The sequence below is a fragment of the Rhipicephalus microplus genome, chromosome 10, assembly GCF_043290135.1.
Source record: "Rhipicephalus microplus isolate Deutch F79 chromosome 10, USDA_Rmic, whole genome shotgun sequence".
Lineage (NCBI taxonomy): Eukaryota > Metazoa > Arthropoda > Arachnida > Ixodida > Ixodidae > Rhipicephalus > Rhipicephalus microplus.
The window spans coordinates 80744383-80769100 of NC_134709.1; the positions used below are offsets into that span (position 1 = coordinate 80744383).

General features: G+C 47.3%; 1 protein-coding gene across 1 annotated transcript in view; it reads right to left on the reverse strand.

The window, feature by feature from the left end:
• Window positions 1–985: 985 nt before the first annotated feature.
• Window positions 986–24718, reverse strand: part of LOC142774306 (protein O-mannosyl-transferase TMTC4-like) — a 32195-nt gene continuing 8462 nt past the window's right edge. The window contains exons 2-3 of the mRNA XM_075874703.1: window positions 2325–2502; window positions 986–1063 (exon numbers count right to left, since the gene is read on the reverse strand). Coding sequence (XP_075730818.1) covers window positions 986–1063; window positions 2325–2502 — 256 coding nt within the window. The remainder of the gene's footprint in view (window positions 1064–2324; window positions 2503–24718) is intronic.

Here is a 24718-nt window from a genome sequence, read left to right on the forward strand (position 1 = left end):
TTTTTAATCACTTGTACAAGGTAAGTCGGCTGCGTAACGACTGATTCTAGGAAATATGTACCAGATCTCTGCAACTTAGAATAGAAAAAAGGAATAACAAATACCGTAAAACGCTCCGAAAAGTAGAAGATTGATGATTGATTGATGTGCGGCATTTAACCTCCCAAAACCACCACATTATTATGAGAGACGCCGTAGTGGAGGGCTCCGGAATTTTCGACCACGTGGGGTTCTTTAGCGTGCACCCAAATCTGAGCACATGGGCCTACAACATTTCCGCCTCCATCGGGAATGCAGCCGCCACAGCCGGGATTCGATCCCGCGACCTGCGCGTCAGCAGCCGAGTACATTAGCCACTGGACATCCGCGGCGGGGCAAAAGTACCAGATTGATTAGATTATTTTCTTCCAAGGAAATTTTCGTTGGTATTTACGCTGCGTAAGAAGGCCGAAGACATGATGTTTTCTAAGACACTACAGTGAACGTGCTTACTTAATCAGTTCAATTCACCATCAGTGTTCTTTTTTCAATTTTCGCTCCAGTTCACTGTAGACTTTCAAAGTGTTTCTTATCAACAGGTTCACTACTGGAAGTTTTGAGTACAGGTTACGTCATGCGTCGACATACCGGGCAAGGAGCTTTTTTTGTGCAGCATCCTCAGCTGAGCTCACTCAAATTTCTCGCATGATAAATTTAATCCTACGAACACCGGCAATCCTTATCTTGCGAAAAAAAAGAGATTATTCTGTGTAACTGAGCACAAGCAAGTGTGTTCGGGCAAAGTGCTTGAATTATAGATAGAGCTTCTCCTTTTTGATATTCAACACTTTTCGATATGACGAAAACATACATGCTTTTAAAATGTATGTGCCTGATTGTAGCATAGATGATATCATGGCATTGCCTAACGTTAAAGTAGCAGCCTAACCATGCGCATCACTATCATTCATGCAAATGCACGACCCCTCGGCCTTTGTACCTCGTCTTACCGGTGGTAGCAGAGAAACGACAGCAGAAAGAAGAGGCAGCAGAGCACTTCGGCACGGCCAACTATGCTGGACACCTGTGACAGGGTGACAGATAGAAATAGGCCGATTGTACATAGCCCATCTGACTGTCCAAGAATCTCATTGTCACGATCAAACCTCACTAGTTTGTGTTATATATTATCGTCATTTTTACACTTGCCCTAAAAATAAGTTCAACCTTAAGTGTGGCTTAGCGTGAAATGTAAATATTTTGTGTATCTGGCGTACAAACTGTTTCAACGGCATGACTTCGTAATACACCCAACGGGGCTGAAGGAGCAAGGCGGGATAATAGGTTAACGTTGCTTTGCCACCTGTACACACGCGGTCGTAGATTTCATTGATTCTGATTGACCTTTTAGAACACCATAAGGATTGACTATCAGTTATAGTATTAAAAAGTAAAATTTTTTGCATTGATTCACACGAGGCTTTGCTTACTCTCAAGACATCACTGCTCTATGCATTCATAATATTACCCTGCAGATATGGCTTACAACTTGATATTTTTCATACGATAATGGAAATGCGATATCAATTATTGTTGGAGAAGAACACATAAGTAATTGAGTTGATACTGAAGTGTTTTCCAGGGACTGGACATGTCGGTTTAGGTGTATAGTAGTAATATTGATGCTTTTAGAAGAATATTAAAACTACTCATTGTTTATGCGTGGAGCTGGCTAACTCAGCGATGTTTAAACGCATATATATATATATATATATATATATATATATATATATATATATATATATATATATATATATATATATATATATATATATATATATATATATACCTGTCGACGGCAGAATGACTGCCGCCATCATGGCTGAAGTGTAAATGCATATAGGGCGTGTTACCTAAAGGTTGCAACTTCGATTCGTATACCGACGGCAAATTCAGTCTTCATGCACGCCTATTTCTTTACATCGTTTCTGCCATATTTGCCACACCGAAGATGAAGACTACAAGTAATGTACCTTATGCGTTCTTTCGCTTCATCGTCTGCTCGTATTGCTAGGTTTCGTCGCACAAAAAAGAAACAGACCCTTTTAATTATCTTCATTATTTCGTGATTTACAATAATTCATTTCTGAGTCATCTACGATACGACAAATCTCATATTTATTTTCTTTAATATGAAGGTAACATGACAAAATGGTTAGCTGTTCTCGGACACAACTTTACTGGTGCAAGATTTGATGCAAGTACCTAGAGTGCATGCGATATTCGTAACTCGAGTCAGGGCGTGCTCAAAGTTTCCGAGTCTTAACGTCACAGCGAACACTCACTGCCTCGGTGTGCACTGGATGTGCAGCGAACAGCATCGAGGACAGGCCCGCATGGAGCGCAGTTATCCTCATCACATGGCGTGCGACGACGGCCACCAACACTGAGCATGCGCAGTGCAGGGCAACGTTGACCACGTGGTAGCCACGCACTTGTCGCCCATGGACGTAGTAGTTGGCCCTGCGAGAGAAGACATCAATATGCACATCAGGAGAAAAAAACACCATTCCCAATAAAAGTAAGCATGAGTAGTATGTGAAGCAACGCATAGGTAGACCTTATTGATTGATTGATATATAGGGTTTAACGTCCCAAAACCACCATATCATTATGAGAGACGCCGTAGAGGAGGGCTCCGTAAATTTTGACCACCTGGGGTTTTTTAGCGTGCCCTCAAATCTGAGCGCACGGGCCTACAACTATTCCGCCTCCATCGTAAATGCAGCCGCTGCAGCCGGGATTCGATCCTGTGACCTGCGGGTCAGCAGCCGAGTACCTTAGCCACTAGACTACCGCGGCGGGACTGTTACTCGTACCGAACTCTTGTTGGAGCTCACTAGGTGGGTTCATCGCCACGCCACGCGGGAGAACATGCGTTCTACGCACGTCTGCAGAATCTCGCTTTCTGACGCCATCACATGATTGCTGAGAGAGTGTGCGGGGGAGAGGCCACCTCGTCTTACCCAGCCCTTTACAAAGGCCAGAACACGCTATCGCGTGGGCGTGTTCTGGCAGTGCTTGGGATGCCGCACGTTGGATTGAAGTCAGCCATAAGCTGCCTCACATGTTATTGTTTCCGGTGTAACGCTTCACTGATATATATATTTGACCAACTGTGCGGCATAGGTCGAGACATTCAATTTGGCGATTCTGCAGATGATTCTTCAATGAAGCTTTTGATTGTTTTATTGAGAAGTTGTTAAGAGGTGGGTCTGCGGCATTGACGAGGATAGATATTTCAGAAAATAAATTCGGCAGATCTCCCATACCTTGGGAATCGGTGTTATACGAAGCATTGGAGGGAAGGTGACCGTGTTATAAATTTTATATAGCGACACGACATTAAGTGTACAATATTACACGCTCAGACATCTCTTGAAGAGTTGCAGATGTTTACATAACGAGTCATTTGCACTTGCGCAACGATGCCAACAGGAACATAACTATCAGCAACACCGGAAGTGATAAGTTGATGTGAAGCGCTGGTGCTCGCGAGGATGGTAGACCTGGACGCTGCTACACAAATAAACTTCAGAGCATGGTACCCAACTATAATTGATGTTAACTAAACGTCCCGGCTTTATCGTAGGTGTACCTATCTAATAGTTGAGTATTAACTACTCAAAACCGTTCAAAGTTTTTTCTAAACACACTTATGTAATGCATCCAAATTTGAATAGCCAGCATGGCAACACACAGTTCACGTTACACAAACTTCTGTTTGAAAAATAGTTCCGAGACCTCGCGTGGCTAAGTGGTAAAATGCTGGATTGCAGAGCGAAATTAGTGGGTTCAATTCCTTCTGGGGCCCTGACATTTATTCTTTTCAAGAATACACGAGGTTGCGTAATCGCCTGCGTGCGAGGACTTTTACGATACACCAACGTCAGTCATTAAAGCCGCCGCCCTTCTTTGTGAGCGAAAAATCAGCATTGTCCGTGACCAAAACCTCCATGTAGATCCATATAAAGAAGTAAAAAAAGGCCTGTTCAAGTGCCACCAGGCTTTCGAACCTGCTACTCCTTTCCCCATGGCTCCATGCGTTTAGCCGCTTTAGCGTGGACACCAACTTGCTAACGGCCCTAAATGCGAGCATCACCGAAACCTTTGGGTTTCGGTGATGCTTGATTTTAGCGGCTTTACACTACTTGCGAGATGGCGCAAAGAACTGGTTTCAGCAATCGTTGTTTCAGTAGGTAGAACCCTAACTATTATTATTAAGGGATAGGCACCACCTCCTGGAATCTGAAAATAATGCTCAGTGAGCAGGTGGTCAACAGTGTTAGCTAAAAAAAACGTCACTCTTACGTTAAAGTTTTTCGTCGCTCATTTATGATACGTATGAGTTGTTTTTCTTCTGGTAATATTTTACCTCGTGTAACGCAAGTGACTAAGCTGTCTTTCTCTCTTTCAGGATTACTATAATTTAATTCATGTCTGCCGTATTTCTTGAGCGTCGTTCTTTATATTGGAATTGTGTCATTTGATCATGTGCTATCGGCAGAGGCCAAACTCGCAAACTATAACTTTATTAACGCGATAGCGTTAGAGAGCTCGTGTCGAAGAAATCCCATCGTCGGCGTCGGCTCCTTTGGTTGTGAGCTAAAAATCGTCCGTGAGCACAAAATTGAGAAAGAAGTAAATATAATAAAATTCTCTCCTATTGTGGATTGAACCTGGGCCGTTCGCGTGACAAGCAGGTGTCCTACCACAAAACCACAATGTTTTATGGAGCTTCTTGGGAAACAATACTACTTAAATGCCATGTAGCGGAAGGAGTCGCCTTAACGCACTTTGTTCGACAGGTGTCACCACGAAAACGAGCCCATTCGGCGATTTGTAGGCGCATTTGTGAGGCCTTCAAACTACGCCGAAAAAGGTCGGGATAGTGCAGCCATCGCCGCTAGAAGCACACAAAAACTTTCAAACAGTTCTAAAAATGGACAACTATATCCATCTAGCGGTAAACATATTATGCCTTACCAAAGGCTTTGATCAAGCAAACAGCAAACACTATATAATGTGCTGTCATCTATGAGGCATTGTGAGACCCTTTATGGCAAGCGCGCAGCGTTTATCTTGTAGGCCATGCGACTTTTGATTTAGATCAAAAACCTGTATGTATCATTCGCATGCGCGCGCTGGTACAATTTACTGTGTGTCTGTGTGTGTGTGTGTGTGTGTGTGTGTGTGCAACAATACACATTAATAAGTGTGCACTTAGCGATTGAAGGGCACACAAGGGGCCGGATTTCGCTAACACGTTCAATTCCCAGAGGCGAAGCTTAAGGGTCCCCCAATGTTTCATTGCTGTTCTCTCTATGGAGTGCCCGTTCACCCTTGAAAAGACTGCAGCAGCAAGGAATCGGCATGTAGGGATGCTTAGCTGCTGGAAAAGAAGCACATAGAAAGCGCAAGCCGTAACTCACCAAGAGTGTCACTAAACAAAAAAAAACATGGTTCTTGTGAATCATGCGGGTCGGTATTGCTTTCTCATTTTCTTTTCGTGTGTGTCAGCTTGTGCAGCACAAACTGTTACAGGGTACATGCATATATAAGTATATAGATGCATTAGCTTCTAGCCCCGCCGCAGTGGTCTAGTGGCTAAGGTTCTCGGCTGCTGACCCGCAGGTCGCGGGTTCAAATCCCGGCTGCGGCAGCTGCATTTCCGATGGAGGCGGAAAGGTCGTAGACCCGTGTGCTCAGATTTGGGTGCACGTTAAAGAACGGCAGGTGGTCGAAATTTCCGGAGCCCTCCACTATGGCGTCTCTCATAATCATATGGGGGTTTTGGGACGTTAAACCCCACAAATCAATCATTCATGCATAATCTACTATTCCAAGCAACAAGAAGGAGCGTGCAACTCGTTTGTAGAGGAAGGAGTTATTTGTGTGTTATGACGCCTATTTAAGGGCTTCCTTCTGGGTGGTTACTGAACGAGCGCGCACTTTATCTCTTCGGGCTAAACCAAGTGGCCGTACTTGCCTTCAAAACAGGGCAATCTTGCCATCTTTTTAAACGAGGCTCCAAGCGGCATTTGCACTTTTCAATGCTGTTGCAGAGGATGCGTTAAGTACACGGAGTAAGAATATAATTTTCTATGCTCTGAGAAGTGCTGAAGATCAGGCGAAGCTGCAGGCACACATGTAATTGAGTCGTTTCTAAACACTAGTTCACGCACGAAATCAGTCTTTTTCTTTCTTTTTGAACAACCTCTGAAAATCCCAACAGAACTGGCTGCGAAATTGCAGTGTGCACGCATATGCAGTTGCCATTGGTTTATAATACATTTGTATTAGCTCGAATTCTTTCTCCGTGGCTCGGCCACATTACCTATAAGTCTATTAAAACAATGCGCAAATATTCTCTGTCATACGCACCCGAATTATTTTCCGCCACACGTCTCAGACAATTCACATCACGGGACACTACTTCAGACTACAGTAAAAACAAAAAAAATCTCTTTGTAAAAACACTCATCCTTGTTGTTTTAGTATAAACATCAACATAAGCCTTCGCTTCCTTTTGTGTGTAATTTAGATTGATTGATTGATTGATTGATTGATGGATATGTGGGGTTTAACGTCCCAAAACCACTGTATTATTATGAGAGACGCCATAGTGAAGGGCTCCAGAAATTCTGACCACCTCGGGTTCTTTACCGTGCACCCAAATCTGAACACAGGGGCCTACAGCATTTTCGCCTCCATCGAAAATGCAGCCGCCGCAGCCGGGATTCAACGCCGCGACTTGCGGTTCAGCAGCTAGACCTTAGTCACTAGACCACCGTGGCGGGGCTGTATGAAATTTCGCGTCGTTCGGTAAACAGAGACAACAGGTTCAAAGTTATCTGCCAAAGTTGATGATTTCATTAGGGCTCCTTCAAAACATTACTCTAAGGTCATTAACCTCTATGCTTCGTTTTCTTGCTCTTTACTTGCTTCTAAATAATTTTCATTATTTCTTTTTGACATAATATTTGCTTCCAAATATGAAAGCTGAAGCGGGCTCTTCGTGTCATGCCCATACTTGAACCTTTCGTGAGATAACAGTACCCTTGGCGCTTTGAAAGCCCATATTGCGCTCCACCGAGTGGTGATTGAGGGGAAATTAGGGAGGTGGAGCACCTCCCTGGAGGGTGTAGATGCGAGCACCGAGGGCAAATAGATTAATCCCTGCGGGCACTTGTCATGAACGGCATCGGGGTTCATGTAGAGGAAGGAGTTATTTGTGTGTTATGACGCCTATTTATTAAAGGCCTTAACCTCCCAGCGTTTCAGAGGGCGTCCTTTCCCCCCTTTCATTTTTACACTTCTCTTTGGAGCTGCGGGATGAAATCGGATTTCCCTGGTCGCTTCTTTCCATTTCATTTTCTTCATTCTTTGCTGATAACGGGACATTAGGGATCCGTTCGCTGGGATTTTCTTCATTACATGCTATTTTAAGAGCATGAAGAAATAAAAGGGTCTTTTACACAGGGAACAACCACACTGCCGCCCACCAAGCAAGCCTCTATGTGGTATAGAGAACAGACGATAGGAATTCCACTTAATACTTTCCGTTGTCGATTCCACAAAAAGAACGACTGTTGCGGGAAAGCGAAACTCTCCTTTCTCGTGGAAGTGAACCGTATAGTTATGGTGTGCCATGTGCCCCAATAAGAACCATGTGTTGCGTTAATAATTGTCAAGAATGGCCTGCTGGGCAAGAAAGAAGCACTACAGGTGCAAATAAAACTGTATACGGGCTGAAATAGGACTTGTAAATCTGTATTATGAAATATGTGCAAGGTTCTTGAAAAAATTTCAGAAATATAAAAAATCAGGCAAATGCGACTTAAGTTGTATACCTGTACAACAATTTTTATCTAGCCATAGGCATCCTAAAATCATTAAATACATCTTTTCCAGCAGTAATTAAGAGGTTAAGCTAAATTACGCTTATAACTAGTGGAGTTAGGCAGTCATAACTTTGAGATTTCAAAAAAAAACGGACTCTAGTGAAACGCGCCAAAGCGCAACTTCTGTATTATTCCAAGACGTCCAAAAAGAATGATAATAATACCTGAGGTTCAACGTCCCGAAACAAAGCCACCATATGATTATGGGAAAGGTCGTAGTGGCAGGGTACGGGAAATTTCGACTATAAGGGGTCGATTCTTTAACGCTCACTTAAAGCTATGTATACGGGCCTGACACATTTCCGTCTCCATCGACAATTCAGCCGCCACGGTGAGGACCCGATCCGATGACCTTAGGGTGTGCCATAACCACTAGACCAGTGTGGAGCAGCATTCCAAAAAGAATGATCCTCTTAGAGCAGTCACGAGGCGACATTTTTTGAGCGTAGATGTGCGGACTACGCTTGCAATTTCAGCCCTTATGGCACACATTGATTTCAAAAACGCGGAAAAAAACACACATATATAATCGTTTGCTTGATCAATAACGTTATTGGGGTGATGTGCATGTTGCGCTCATTGGCACTTTGGTTTAGGTTTCACTGCTTAACTTTGTTGAATTCGATTGTCCCCACAACTATTAGAGGCTGCTTTTTCTATATCTTAACGCAGCGATCTGTTCTTCGCGGGAAAAACTTCTGTCTCTCCATTTCTCATAACCACCTAACTACAGTATTTAAATATTTATTAAATTTAACTTTCCTGAATATTGTTCTTAATAATATGCTAAACCATTTGAAGCTGCCTAGCTATATAAAAATTGAGAAGACAGAGTGGAAACAACTCATTTTCCAGTTGTTTTTTTTAAGCTTTCGACAAATTTATTATTACACCTGCTTTACTAAGTGAGCAAAGCCGACACTGGGCCTATCTTAACCGATTCGCATAAATAGACATGTTGTTTCAGTATACTCCCATAAAACAATACTGTATTGCAAATAGACATAAAAATACACACGCCACTTGAATACAAACTATGCAAGGAAAAACTGCGGAGAGCTGGGCCATGTTTGTAAGCAAACATATATATGGATATAAAAAGAAAGGCGAAGCATGTGCTCGGAAACAGTAATGTTCATGAACGGTACCCTTAGCGACACCATTTGCTCCTTGACCGTGCTGAGTCACGCTAGTGACGCATGCTTGACCGAATACGTAAAGCCATCTGTGACCATAAACTGAGGAACACCACCACGCATGATCGTGCCCTGGCACGTTCCACGTAACCTCGATTCACTGTGGTTTCTCTACAGCGGGTTGGTCTTTTTCAGTGCTTTACGCATTTATTTGTCCGCGACCAGAAGAAATAGTGCGCTTTCTGCAGTACCAAGAATGCCGACACTTTCGCCACTGACGAGCAATGATGGTAGCAGCACGGATTCGTTCGAACCGGCCATAAGGCGACCATCAGAATATGACTTCTCACCATCTGCCGCAATAGTGTATTGCTGCGCATCATCCAAAAACATTTAACCCATGTGACCAAAGCTTGTGCGCTTCATTTTATATATGTAGCACCTGCATATTGTCGCAGTACAACGCGAACAAAGCACAAGTACGCATTGAGGCAGCAAAAGCAGCGTGTTGTCAACAGCTGAGCCGCAAGATTTTCTTCTTCATTCTCCAGTCAAGCCAGAGGCCCACTATCTGGTGTCCGCTAAATCCCCCCATCATTGTTTTTGTCCACATATAGACACGGGTCATTTGCCTCCCTCTCAAAGAGCATCGACCCAATGCTAAGTCAATAATGCAGTTTTTTTTTAAGGAAAAGTCTCACGCAATCACTTGCTGACGCAAGGCTTCATGCGCACTACTTGAACGAGGTCAGACTGGTGCTGGCGACGCTTGGTACTACACGAATTGTCGGGAACGACTTCGTAGGTGACGTCACTCAGTTGTCGCAGCTCTCGGTATGGCCCAAACTATCTTCTTAAGAGCTTTTCTGATAGTCCTCGTTTCCGTACGGGTGTCCAAACCCACACTTTGTCGCCAGTTTGATAGACAACTGCTCTGCGATGAGCATTGTAGCGGCTTGCATCGTACTCTTGCTGCTGGCGTATCCGTAAACGTGCCAGTTGTCTAGCTTCTTCCGCGCGTTCCGTAAACGTGTAGCGTCTGGGTCAATGTCGTCACTTTCGAGCGGCAGGATCGCATCTAACATAGTTCGTACTTCTCGTCCATGAACGAGGCTGAACGGGGTCATGCGGGTCGTTCCTTGCTTGGCCGTGTTGTACGCAAACGTACGCACGGCAGCTCTTTTAGATCACGTCCTGATGCTGAGTGGAACAACGCATCGTAAGACCACCGCCTACCACCCACAAACAAACGGGCTGACGAAGCGTCTGAACAAAACCATTGAAGACATGCTTTCGATGTACGTAGACATTGAACACAAAAATTGGGATGAAATGGCAAGATTTCATCCCAATTTTTGTGTTCAATGTCTACGTACATCGAAAGCATGTCTTCAATGGTTTTGTTCAGACGCTTCGTCAGCCCGTTTGTTTGTGGGTGGTAGGCGGTGGTCTTACGATGCGTTGTTCCACTCAGCATCAGGACGTGATCTAAAAGAGCTGCCGTAAATGCGGTTCCGCTGTCTGTGATCATGACAGAGGAACGACAGAGGGTCAATCGAACGACAGAGGGATCACGACAGAGGGTCAATATAAAAAAAATGCAATAGGAGCGCTAACGACAACCGCAAAGCTCTGGCCACGAAGCTTGCATCATGCTGCACGCGCCTGTGTTATTATCACGTGCATCGCGCCACTTCGGCGTTTTGAGATTGGCCCTCGCGCTCGCAGCGCTAATTGGCCTGTTCGTGCCGGCGCATGTGTCAGCCATCGCAGGTACGTGACAAGCGAGACAAGTGAACGGTATACAGAAGCCCAACCCGCCCTCTGGTGTGAAGACACCGGTAGGACAAGGCTCATTTGTCTCGTGCTTCGGTCGTTGTGTTGCAGATCAAAGCAAAAGCAAGAAGAGTGGCGCCTCGAAGGCGCGCATATGTCATTTTTGTCCAGTCTTTTGTTTGCTATGTGCTGCAACTGCCGCTATTCTTGTAGTAAAGGCAAGAGTGCGTAGACGCCATGTTTTAAATTAAGTGCGTTGCCATTCACTGACGCAAAATTACTCGCAAAAGTTGAACAAAACAAGCTCAATTATATGCTGTTGTTTTGTTCAGATAATCAATAGATCTGAATATATGCTCGCAGAATAGAAGCGTTGCCATGGTACCTGTTTATTCTTTTGCGAGTAGCTTGACTTGCTTTTAAATGTATCGTTCACGGAAGGGTCTACCTAATGATAGTTCAGGCAGAGTGCCGCTGGATGGGTCAACCACGTATTCACAGACAAGATTAGCAAAACAGAATAGAACAATGGTGTTGATCTTGTCTTGAGGTCTTATTACATACACTTCGGACGTAAGGAAGCAACATCTCGTTCAGTGGTGAGCCTTTTTGCTCGCGTAGGTAAACATCTTGAATATTAGACGCAACTCCTTGGCACTCCTTACTTCACACTCACACACACACACGCACCTCCCCCCCCCACACACACCTATTTACGAGCACACCCCTCGAACATCGTCTAGCGATCTGCAACTCTCAATGCGTGTATGAATGGGGGAATGCCAAGTCGCACCTGCTTTTGAAGATGGTATAACATCAGCTAGTTCGACAGCAAGTTATAGTGTATATATGGTTTTTTGAGGGTAGCAAGGACGATTGGAAAAAGAGCCTGTCACGATGATACATGGCATCACGCCTGAAAAGGCAGTAAAGTGTACGCATCGGTTCGCCGAGAACATTGCTGAGAGGGGACCACCTCTCCTGCTCTCCTCCAGCTCGTGCCCCTCATTTCTCGTGTTCGCTGCGAAATGGCAGGAAATAACCCCCATTTCCCCACCCACCACACACAAAGGCAAGTTAACACAAATACAAAAAAAGGAAAACTACTCAAGGAGCAAGCGAGAAAGCTGGCATGATCGAGGAGCACCCTACCGGGAATTCGTGTGGGGTCCTCTGGGCGCTATACGCATTGAAGCATGTAGAATGGGTGGTGGGGGTTGTAGTGAGGATTCACAGTTAGTTGTTTGCCAGGACAGGACATCCCAAAGGGCAGCACCCTGCCTACGGAAACGCCACGTGCCCCTCGCCGCACCGTGTATAGATGGGCGAGTGGACGAGCGGCACAAATCCCCCCCCCCTCTTTTTTTTTAAGCTGAGTGGCGGCACGGACGTTCTGTAGTCCCCTAGTTGGGTGGACCCCCCGTCCCGTCTCACTGTGAGACAAGTGCCCATTGTGCAGCGGCGTCGACCGCTTTATATACGCGTGCACCCAAGTCACGAAGCCAAAGACGGCGCCGTTCTTTGCGCGCTCTGTGGTTCCTCGGCAAGTAGATTGTGTGGAAGGCGGAGAGCTCATGCACGAACGAGAAATCTACCTTCCCGCTTCTTGTAGCTTCATGTAGCAGTTGTGAAGAAATCCAACATATCGTATACTTGAATTTCACTGTATTTCACGAGCTATGGTTACTGTAAAAGCAATGTGGTAGTACGTGTTTCTATTAAGCAGTTCGCAGCGGTGGTGCAGCGGTTACGGTGGCTGGTTGCTCACCTGAAGGTAGCGGGTTCAAGTCCAGCCACGACGGTCGCATTTTTGTGGAGGTGAAAAGGTAGATGCTCGTGTATTGTGCGATGTCAGTGCGTATTAAAGAGGACTTGGTCGGTCCTGAACAATCAGTCCTGAGTAGGTCGGTCATGACCAGTCTACTCAGAGACCAAATTTCGTGAGCTCTTTACTACGACCTCCCTCGTAATCACATCGCAGTTCTGAGTAGCAAAACCCAAATAATATTATTTCTATAAAGTAGTGATGATACACGATAATGATAGAGTACAACGTCATTCAAAGTGTGCAGTACTGGTACTTGTTTGATACGAAGATTGCAAATCATGAGGATTTTCTTTCCAAATGATCGGGCAACGATTAGGCGCTGCCACGGCGACAACGTGTATAAATTACAACTTCAGATCTTTCAAGTCCGCTGTCTATAGAAAGAGGGAATGCAGCAAAAACGGCGACGCCAATCAGAATATGGGCAGTATGCTACCCTACAAGTGAATCGAGGTCGAAAAAGACGGAATAGTCATCAAGTAGGGTGATAGCGGATGCCCAATCTGAAGAACTCGGTGAGTACCCTTTGCAAACCCGAAGAGCACGCCCGACGTCTTGCCTGTGAATACGGTAGATGATATAACGTTAACGTGAGGAGCCGGTTAAGTTGCGCAATTCAGTACTTGAGATGTTTCACGTCTGCAGGCATACGTGAAACGTGGCGCTTTACAGCTAACGGCTGCAATACGGCTTTCTTGCGCGGCAAAATTAGGTAAAGCCTAAGGACGGCAAGGAGCATCCCTCCAACAGGCAACACGCGCAAGCGAACAACTTCCGAGTTCTCACGACTAGTTGCGCGCACGTCACACGTCTTCAAATGAAACCTTCAGCACTGAGCAAGCTCCGATGCTTTTTTCTCTGCATTTCTGTTTACAGCTGCGAGCTTTGCATATTTATTTTTATCGTAATACTCTCCGGGCAAAGGCATTGTGGAGAAGGGCCAAACATAATTTTTTACTCATACAATGTCAGCTAATAATAAAAAATAAATAAATGAAAAACAATAAAGAACAAAATATAAGCATTGTGTACAAACAGAACAAGTAAGTGCGTTTATAAAATGCTAGTTAGCGCATAACAAAACAAGTGATGATCGGTCAAGATGGCCACAGATCCTGGAAGGCGGTTCAAGTGTACTGATGTTCTTGGAATAAATGAATCGCTGCAGAATAATGTGAACTATAGCTTCCTAGGATCCTGCCACAGCGATGCAGACTTACATTTGACATGGCAAATTTTTTGTGAATGAATCATCCCAAAATTATAAAATGACTCACATTCTGTAAGACTCTTTCATCACAAATAACTAAGTAAGTACAATGTTCAATATAATCAATAATTCTCAATCTCTCTATAAGTTGAAAACGTTTTTTTTAGTGCAGAGCATTTCTTAGTCGCATGATGTCGTAGGCCCGTGTGCTCAGATTTGGGTGCACGTTAAAGAACCCCAGGTGGTCGAAATTTCCGGAGCCCTCCACTACGGCGTCTCTCATAATCATGAAGTGGTTTTGGGACGTTAAACCCCACATATCAATCAATCGCATGATGTCGCGTTCGGCATCGGCGGCAGCGCCATTCGCACTGCGCATGGTCGCATCTCGTGCGGGCTCAGGAAGGTACTTTCAAAACTATCGCTTTCCTCTCCCTCTCTCGCCTCGCAAAGCCGAAACTGGCAGACTCTATTATAGTAAAAACAGATAAACAATGACGGATTGTGCTCCACAACCGGTCTCTGTAGGCACTGAATCGTGCGTTAGAAGTTAAGTCACGGGTGCCTTTACTCGGCTTTCGCTTCGCCTTCATTGTCGTAAGCCTTCTGTCGCTTCTGGGGTGTTTCTACAGTTTCTGTTGCCTTTCCCGTTTGCTATTTTAGGGCTAAGGATTGCCTCCTTTTTTTAAGTGACCAGTGGTGAGCAACAAGACTTGCCCAACGTATGTGGCACATACCAGCCTATGGTGATGATATCTTTTTGATAGACAGCGAATGTTTCTGTGACAAATACCCATTTGTTGTGCTAAATGTTGGCGTATTCATCTTTAGGGGACCAGTGGTAATCCTGCATTGAGGTTTATCCAATTTATTTGGCACATAAATGATAGGCCGTTCAAGGCAGGCCACACAGCATAGACCAACCAAATTATTGATGCCTTTAACAGCTTGTCTGTCAATAGCTTACTCACGCTTCCAAATATTTATGGGACCAGGTGTAAGGAGAGACATAACAAGATAAAATTCGGTCCTTATTTGCTTCGTTACGAATAGGATACACATATATTGCAAGGACAACAAAATGAAGTGAATTTGCCCGCTGCGTGCTTTTTTGACTCATTCTTTTTCGAGTTATTTACGGAAGCAACGCAATGCAGTCTTTGAATATAGGGGCCTGAAAAGTTTGGGGCCCCAAAGCCCCTTGCGTGAGGGTGCTTTGGGTCAAGCAGCAGCGAATAGGGTCTGCAGCGCTTCGGACGCTCCCCCTAATCTAAGTCACTCTAGTCTTAGCCGAGAGCCGTCCCTTCAGTGGGTGCCGTCACATTTGTCTGACCCAAAACTTCTGGGGGCAGTCTTCAGGGCTCCCGCTAAATTAGAAAAACAGCGTCCCCGACCTTGAACCCAAACTCGGTTTGGGTTCTGGATTGCGGACGCTATTTTTTTGCACATGCGCAAAACCCAAACTCGGTTTGGGTATTGCGCATGTGCAGTGGCCTTGACGCTATTTCTTTCGAAAACGTCCTATCGTGGCGGTCGCACCACGGCCCACGTTATAGTTCTGCAAAAGGCGTTCCTTTCGAAGGTGGCAGTGTGAAGAAGAAGATGTGCCTGCAGCGAGCAGCATCGCCAACGCCCGGCTCTCTCGGCTCGTGCTTCGGTTCGTTGCTGTGCCGATCGCTGAACGGTTCTTCACGCTGTCTCGTCGCTGCCTTTAACGGCTAATAAACCTCCTCACATTTGGTGGAAGGTGCTGTTAATCCCCGTTGCTACACCCTGGAGCTGCGAAGCCGCACGCTACCACCTGTCATGACTGCCAACGCCACTACATTGACGCCTTCGCTCCAGTTCAACTGCCCCGGCCATCCTACGCTACGGGAGTCGAAGGTCTTCAGCGGTGCGGATGGGACCGACGTCGAAGACTGGCTCGAGCACTACGAACTGGTGAGCGCCAACAATAAGTGGGATGAAGCCGACAAGCTGGGCCACGTGATATTTTATCTCACTGGCGTCGCCGAATTGTGGTTTAATAACCACAAACACAACATCCCCACATGGAGCGTCTTCAAGACGTCATGCGCTGAAGTGTTCGGTCGGCCGGCTGTCCGCAAGCAGAGGGCAGAACAGCGCTTGCGCGTCCGCTCTCAGAAGACTGGCGAGACATTTACCAGCTATATTGAGGACGTCGTCGACCTTTGTCGACGTGTGAATGACACCATGCCCGAATCTGACAAGGTCAAAAACATCCTGAACGGCATCGACGACGGCGCATTTCAAATGCTCTTGGCAAGGAATCCAAGCACAGTTTCTGAAGTCGTCAGCTTGTGTCAGAGCTACGACGAGTTGAAGAAGCAACGCACTCTGACTAGGCAGCCTCAGCCTGGTGGTGAGTCGCTGTCCAGTTTCGACTCCATGCCCGACAATTCACCATTGCTTCAGCAAGTCCGAGCCTTCGTCCGTGAGGAAGTCGCCCGCGAACTTTCCCTAGTGCCCTTTACTCACGAGACCACCAACCGTCTACCTGCCCCGCTTCGCACTGCTATATCGGAAGAGGTTGCACAAGCTGTTCCTCTTGCGCACTACGAGCCACCTCTATCTAGCCGTGGTCACTGCCCGGGTGTCGCACAGCCGGTAGGCGCTCCTGTCGCATATCCGCCAGCCGTTCAGCCTGTGGCCGCGCCCCTAACCTATGCAACGCAGCCTGTGGCTCCTCCTGTCGCCTTTTCGCAAGAGATGCAGCCCGTAGCCGCATCGCTCACATATGCAGACGCTGTACGTAGGCACCCGCAACCGCCCTACACCACGCGCTCACAGCCCGCACACCCGGCTGCTTATACTGCACCTTGGGTGGCAGCACCAGTCGCCAATCCCTGGAGGACGCCTCATAACCGACCGATTTGCTACGCTTGCTTCACTCCCGGACACGTTGCTCGCTACTGCCGCCGTCGACCTCAGACGTTCGGCAACTATGCCCGGTCGTCGCATCCCGGCAGCCAACCCTTCGTCCAATACGGGCCGGTCTCGCCACCTCGCTATGCGCCTACTGACCACCTTGCCTTCCAGCCGCAACGCGCACCCTCTCCTCGTCGGCGATCGCCCTCCCCCATGCGTCGCCGGCCCGGACCCTTCGACCAGGAAAACTAAGCAACGCAGTTCAAGAGGCAAGAACTGCGCCGTTTTCGAACTGTCTAAGCCCTCGCTCCTCTCCTGCTAACGTGGTCGCAGTAACTGTTGAAGGTTATTGTACTTTCGCCCTTGTGGACACTGGCGCCGCTGTTTCGGTTATTGCCACTAATCTCTGCCGTTTATTACGCAAAGTAACGACGCCGCTTTCGGGACTGTCGCTTCACACCGCAAGCGCACAGCAAGTAGCGCCTCTCGCAGCCTGCACTGCAAGAGTCTCCATCGAAGGCATTCTTTACATCGTGGAGTTTATTGTTCTTCCTGTCTGTTCGCATGACGTCATCCTCGGGTGGGACTTCCTATCCCGCCATAATGCCGTCATAGACTGCGCACGCGCTGAAGTTGAGTTTTCACCCTTGTGTGATGTCCCATTACTGGACGCTCCTCATCAGCCGCCGAAGTTGCTCGTTCATGAAGATACCGATATTCCGCCTGGAAATTTCGCCCTTGTTCCCGTTTCATGCAACGCCTACACTGACGCTACAGTTCTTTTTATGCCTTCCGATATCTTAAAATGTCGTCGAGCTTTGCCGCTGCCTTTCGCAACAATTGACCTTGCCGCCGGAATAAGCAACATGTTCGTAAGCAATCCGCTTTCCACACCTGTTACATTGCTTGCGGGGGAATGTCTCGGCCGCGTGCAGGATCTCGACCCTTCGTTTTTTGTTTGATGTCCCGGACGACTACTGCGACCACCCAAAAGCACTGTCGGCACTCGGGGAGTCGTCCAATGATACGTTTTCCAGCGCCATCGCCGACACTCTCACTCCCACCGAACATGCCGACCTGCTGGATCTTCTGCATGAGTTCAGGAATTCGTTCGATGTGTCGCAACCTCAACTGGGCCGCACATCACAAGTCAAACATCATGTTGACACCGGCCTACACCAACCCCTGCGTCAAAGACCATACCGTGTCTCCGCTGAAGAGCGCCGCGTCATCAACAATCAAGTCGAAGATATGCTTCGTAGAGACGTCATTCGACCATCTCACAGTCCCTGGGCGTCTCCCGTCGTCCTGGTGCGTAAGAAAGACGGATCTATCCGATTTTGCGCGGACTATCGTCGTTTGAATAAGATAACCCGCAAGGACGTCTATCCTTTGCCGCGCATTGATGACGCCATTGACACCCTTCACAGAGCGGAATTTTTCTCGTCGCTAGATTTGCGGTCTGGCTACTGGCAGGTCCCAATGGCAGAAGCCGATCGCCAAAAAACGGCATTTATTACACCAGACGGACTATATGAATTTAACGTCATGCCCTTTGGGCTTTGTAACGCGCCTGCCACGTTTGAACGTCATATGGATAATACGCTACGTGGCCTCAAATGGAATATGTGCCTCTGTTACCTCGACGATGTCGTGGTTTTCTCCCATGACTTTCCTACGCACCTCCTTCGCCTCAGGCACGTTTTGAGTTGTCTGACCAACGCTGGTCTGCAGCTTAACCTGAAAAAATGCCGCTTCGCTGCACGCGAGCTCGTCATCCTAGGCCACATCGTGTCCAAGCACGGCGTATTACCAGACCCAGCAAAACTTCGAGCAGTCGCAGAATTTCCCAAGCCGACGACCATGAAAGAACTTCGCAGTTTTGTAGGCCTATGCTCCTATTTCCGGCGCTTTGTTCGCAATTTTGCATCTATCATGTCACCGTTAACCCAGCTTCTTCGCGGTGACGTGAACCTCACCTCCTGGTCCCCTGCATGTGACGTTGCCTTCACTACTCTGCGCCGTCTGCTGACTTCCCCACCTATTCTTCGCCACTTCGACCCGATGGCTCCTACCGAAGTGCACACCGACGCCAGCGGCGTCAGGCTAGGCGCGGTCCTCGCTCAACAAAAGCCCGGCTATTCAGAATACGTTGTAGCCTACGCTAGCCGCACTCTGACGAAAGCCGAAACTAATTACAGCGTGGCAGAAAAAGAGTGTTTGGCTCTGGTGTGGGCGCTTGGAAAGTTCCGGCCGTACTTATACGGCCGCCCGTTCGACCTAGTAACTGATCACCACGCGCTTTGCTGGCTCTCCACGTTGAAAGACCCTTCTGGTCGCCTTGCGCGATGGGCACTCCGCATCCAGGAGTACGACATTCGCGTCGTATACCGCTGCGGACGCAAACACTCTGACGCTGATGCCCTGTCCCGCTCACCTTTACCATCAGATCAGACGTGCGGAAACACTTGCCTCCAGACCTTGTCATCGCTGGATCTCGACTCGATTGCCACCGAACAACGTCGCGACCCGTGGATCGCCTCTCTTATCGAATATTTGTCTTGCACGCCCAACCTTCCAGTATCTCGATCCCTCCGACGTCAAGCTTTCCATTTCGCCATCCGCGATCAACTTCTTCATCGACGCAACTACGCTCCCGATGGCCGCCGGTGGTTGCTGGTCATTCCACGCACTTTACGATCGCAAGTATGCGCATCCGTTCACGACGATCCGCAATGTGGCCACGCCGGAGTGTTCAAAACATATGAACGCCTTCGCCATCGCTATTACTGGTGTGGCATGTACAATTTTGTACGTAAATTCGTGCAGTGCTGTCCTGACTGCCAGCGACGTAAATCAACACTGCCACGTGTGACTGGCACATTGCAGCCACTTCCATGCCCTGCCAAGCCATTTGATCGCGTCGGCGTTGACCTCTACGGTCCCCTTCCATTGACACCAGATGGTAATCGGTGGATTATAGTGGCGGTTCACCACCTGACACGCTACGCCGAAACAGCCGCTTTGCCGAGCGCTATAGCTCAGGATGTTGCCTCTTTCATTTTGCAACGCTTTATCCTTCGACATGGTGCACCTCGAGAGCTCCTTAGTGACAGAGGCCGCGCTTTCCTTTCCGAGGTCGTCGAAACTCTGCTTTCGGAATGCCACGTCATTCATCGGAAAACGACAGCATACCACCCGCAGACTAACGGACTAACGGAACGGTTCAACCGCACGCTAGGTGATATGCTCTCAATGTACGTGGCATCTGATATAGCAACTGGGACCGTGTTCTCCCATACGTCACGTTCGCATATAACACCGCAATACAAACCACCACGGGATTCTCACCTTTCTTTCTTCTTCACGGACGTGAGCCTTCCCATACAATTGATACCCTACTTCCTTACCGTCCTGATGCTTCCGAGTGTCCACCTATCTCCGATGCTGCTAGACAAGCTGAAGAGTGCCGCCAGCTCGCCCGTGCGTTCACCTCGGAAGAGCAACAACGCCAGAAAGAAACCCGTAGCACCTCTCTTCCGGATCCCAGCTATGCCCCAGGGTCTCTTGTGTGGCTTGCCATCCCATACCAAACACCGGGACTCTCCTCGAAACTTGTCCCCCGGTACGAGGGGCCTTACACCGTTTTGGAGAAAACCTCTCCGGTTAATTTCCTAATTGAACCAGTTTCCCGATCGGACGACATGCGCCGACGTGCACGTGACATTGTCCATGTTTCCCGACTGAAACCGTACCATGAGCCTTTGCCTGAAACTTCTTAAGTCGCCAGGATGGCTCCTTTTTCAGCGGAGGCGATTGTGAAGAAGATGTGCCTGCAGCGAGCAGCATCGCCAACGCCCGGCTCTCTCGGCTCGTGCTTCGGTTCGTTGCTGTGCCGATCGCTGGACGGTTCTTCACGCTGTCTCGTCGCTGCCTTTAACGGCTAATAAACCTCCTCACAGCAGCTAAAAAGAGGGTACATTTTCGCACACCTCGAAACGTGCATTTCCTTTTTTGTTTCTCGTATATTGCGACGTCCTGTCGCGAAACCAAGGGCGGAGATAAGACAAAAAAAAGAACTCTGGGAAAGTAAGAGAGCCCCCGCGCGAGTCGGGGGCTCCCCATGAGCTCGCTTGCGGCAGCGAGCTATACACGTTAATGTTCCGCCCCTACATGTTCCTCGAGCCGCCGTGGCGAGGGCTGCCTGCCTGCCACTTTTTCATGCAGCTTGTAATTGTTTGTTACGCACCACGTGGGTGGCATCTCCAAGTGCGTGCGGTTGTTTTGTTCCCTCTGTTTTCACCCCTGTTTCAGAAGCTTACATTGGCCTTACCACAGCGAAAGCGGTCCGAACACGAAACTTCGAAGAAAGCAACCCCGCCTCGCACATTAATAATGCCTCTCTGTCACCAACTTCGCAGAAAACTAGGCAATGTGGAAGCTTGGCCTTCTCAAAAATGCCGGGTGAGTCAGAAGTAAACAACTACCAAGTTTGTACAAGTTGGTAACGAAGCGTTGTCTGCGATTAATATTTATAAGCTTGCGAGATCTGCGAAATATACAAATAGACTAAAACTACTGAATAAAAGGTTCAGCAACGCACATTTTAAGGTCCCTTGCGTGTCAGGTATGAGAAAAGCTGACTGTACACATTGTTTTTCTCTCTCGTTTAGAGCTCGAACAAAGACCTGGCTTGAAGATAGCCCTTATGTATATGTTGTAAGGAAGCAAGATCGGCACTGCTGCTCGCGCGAGCTCGGCTAGTAGAAAGAAGCGGAGAACGAACAACTAAAAATGTCAATACTTTTGTCTCTAAACTAGCTTTTCAGATAAGTTTTAATTTCAGTTTAGTATCCTACCACCCGGTTCTTGGCATATACCCCTTTGTGGGTGAGCGTCGTCCAGGTCATCAACGTCATCATCATCATCATCATCATCATCATCATCAAGAACAGTGGGCTTGCAGCAAGGGTGCTGTCTCTTGTTTTGTCTTTTTTTACAATTTACCGTTTCTTTAGGTCCGCCCAAAAACGAAACTCTCAACACCCGATTTGCGAACACATTCATTATTATTTGATCGACTACTTCTGACAACATCGATATTCCTAACATTACTGAATGCACTTATTACGGCTACATATAAGACCCTCTCAGCGAATGCAGGTGTTGTGAGCAGCGTCATAGTTATTTCACCGGGCTTTTAGTGTTGTATGAACCAGTGTATAAATGTAAACACAAAAAATGTTTCATGCCGTGGTACATGAATACTTCAGTGGCGTATATGAGTCACAGATACGACATTGACAAAGTGAACGCGAACGAAAGTGAAAAATAACTATCTCAGAAATTTGCACAGCCAGAAACCGCACCTATACGATCTCGTGGATCATGATGATAAGCGCCTAGCATTCTACCAACTAAGCTACCAAACGCCCCTTTTTATTGTTTTTGTTGCTGTCTAAGCTATTAAGGCGCATGCACAACACTCCACAAACACACCTTCTGTAGCTTGCATATTTGTTTAGCGAATGGGGCTCTGTATTGGCTGCAGCAAGACGGCATGGGTTTCTGCCGCCGTCAATGAGCGGTAAAGGGAAGTAATGCGCCTTGACATTTATTGGCGGCTATAGGGAACGATTCGGTGGCGACGCAGTTGAAGCTTGGTCTGGTTAAAGTATATACGGTCATAGTTAAAGCGTCTCGATCACAGCTATAGGAGCAGCCGGTGCATTGCCACCTGAGAGTTGCCTGTCTCTGTTTACAATTACAGGTGCTGGATGGCTTCCGATTCTGTGTGCCGGCGTATACCCCAGCAGTATCGGTGAGTAACAGAAGCCTTAACGAGGAGACAGTTCATATTCAACAGTTTTCTCCCTGTGTCCGGTCATATATTTCAAATACTATTTTTTTAAGCTAGATATAACATCCTAAGAGCTAGTCCTTCGCATTGAGCGCCTTCCTTTTACCTGAAAGCAGAGAAAGTGCTTTTTTTACTGTAGTAAAAATTAAAACACAATATTCACGCTTCGGAGTCAGAGAGTAATAAATTAGGTGAACGTAAGTTTCTTGGGTAGCAGTACGTGCTGCTGCTATTACTACGTTGAAACTGACCGAAAAGGCGAAACGCAGTTACGTTCTTTGCATTTAGATTCATGCTAGCGTGTGACCATTTGTCCTAGTGTTTCAGTTTCCAGGTGCGCGAACGGTGTATCTCCGCCGCCGACTTCTCTCACGGGGATAGCACCGATGCATCAAATTGCCGCAAGCGTTGCGCAAAGGCGATGATGTCGACGGGCCAATGTCAAGCCCTGGTGGACCGAGGCAGAGGCCGGCGGTACGCAATACTATACTGTGCCCCTTCTCGGCTCAAGCTGTGAACGTCGGTCTTCTGTGTCGCTGAAGCGCAGTGTGGTGTATGCATGAGCATTGGCGCCGGTTACCCCTTTACGCGGGAACGCAAATTGTGCCGTTGGTCTCCGTAAATGACGACGCTTTGAAGAAGATAATATCGAGTGCCAGCGTTTATTATGCGCTTGTTGTTGCCATTTTATAGCACAGGATTCGCAATACGCTCTGTGCAGGTATATGTTAACTACTTGCGCTATAATACAACGATTAAATCCTACTTTGGTTAAACGAGACGACATTTAGAGTTCCGCATTGTTTCATCAGTTTGCCAAGTATTTTTTTTTTGTGTGTATGAGAAATAAATCCTACTCTGCGAGGTGTCGACGCGACCGGTGTATCTCAGAGTATTTTCTGCCCAGACAAAGGTAAGCAGACCAGAGGGGGTTATATTCCGAACCCCTCAGAATTTTCAAGTTCGCATGTCGATATATACACAGGCGTGGTATATACCATGGTAGTTATGGAAAAGGCGTTGACTTCACGCTATTTTTCTAGCATACCACACACACACACACACACACACACACACACACATATATATATATATATATATATATATATATATATATATATATATATATATATATATATATATATATATATATATATATATATATTGTCGCGGTTCAACGTAAGCAGTTCACCGAGATGTGGAGTCCGAGAACCGACGGCGTGTGTTTTATACAGGAGCCAAGAGCAGGAGAGCTAAACAAAAGCACGTCGTCTTCTTCAGTGTCCTTCTCACGAGGCTGTTGGCGCGCACATCGTCTTCGTTGCTTGTTTCGGGCGCGGCATTTACTTCCCCTTAAAAGAGGATCGCCCCGATGCTATAGCTGAGCCAGTGATTCGCGCATAAAGTCACTTTGTAGAAGCGACGGTGCCCCGCAAACTCACTCGCTGACGTATGGCTTAATGCGCACTACGTGCACAAGTTCAGGTCGGTGCTGGCGACGCCTTGTACAGTTTGGGCTGTCCGGGACGACTTCATAGGTAACGTGACTTAGTCGTCGCGGCACTCGATAACGTCCGAAGTACCTTCTGAGCAACTTTTCGGACAGTCCCCGTCTTCGTACAGGCGTCCACACCCATGCCCTGTCCCCGGTTTCGTACGTTACAGGTGTATGACGTTGGTTATAGCGGCCTGCGTCGTACTCTTGCTGTTGGTGTATTCGCAGACGTGCGAGCTGCCTGGCTTCCTCTGCGCATTGAGTAAACGCGTCAGCAGTCCTTTCGTTGTCATCGCATTCGTGTGGCAGCATCGCGTCCAACATCGTTCTTACTTCTCGTCCGTGAACAAGGTGGAATGGCGTCATCCGTGTGGTTTCTTGTTTCGCAGTATTGTATGCGAACGTTATGTAAGGGAGAATGTCGTCCCAGTTTTTGTGTTCGACGTCCACATACATCGAAAGCATGTCTTCCAGAGTTTTGTTGAGTCGCTCGGTAAACCCGTTGGTTTGTGGATGGTAAGCTATTGATTTGGGATGAATAGCACCGCTGAGCACCCACAAATGATCTAAAAGCGCGGCCG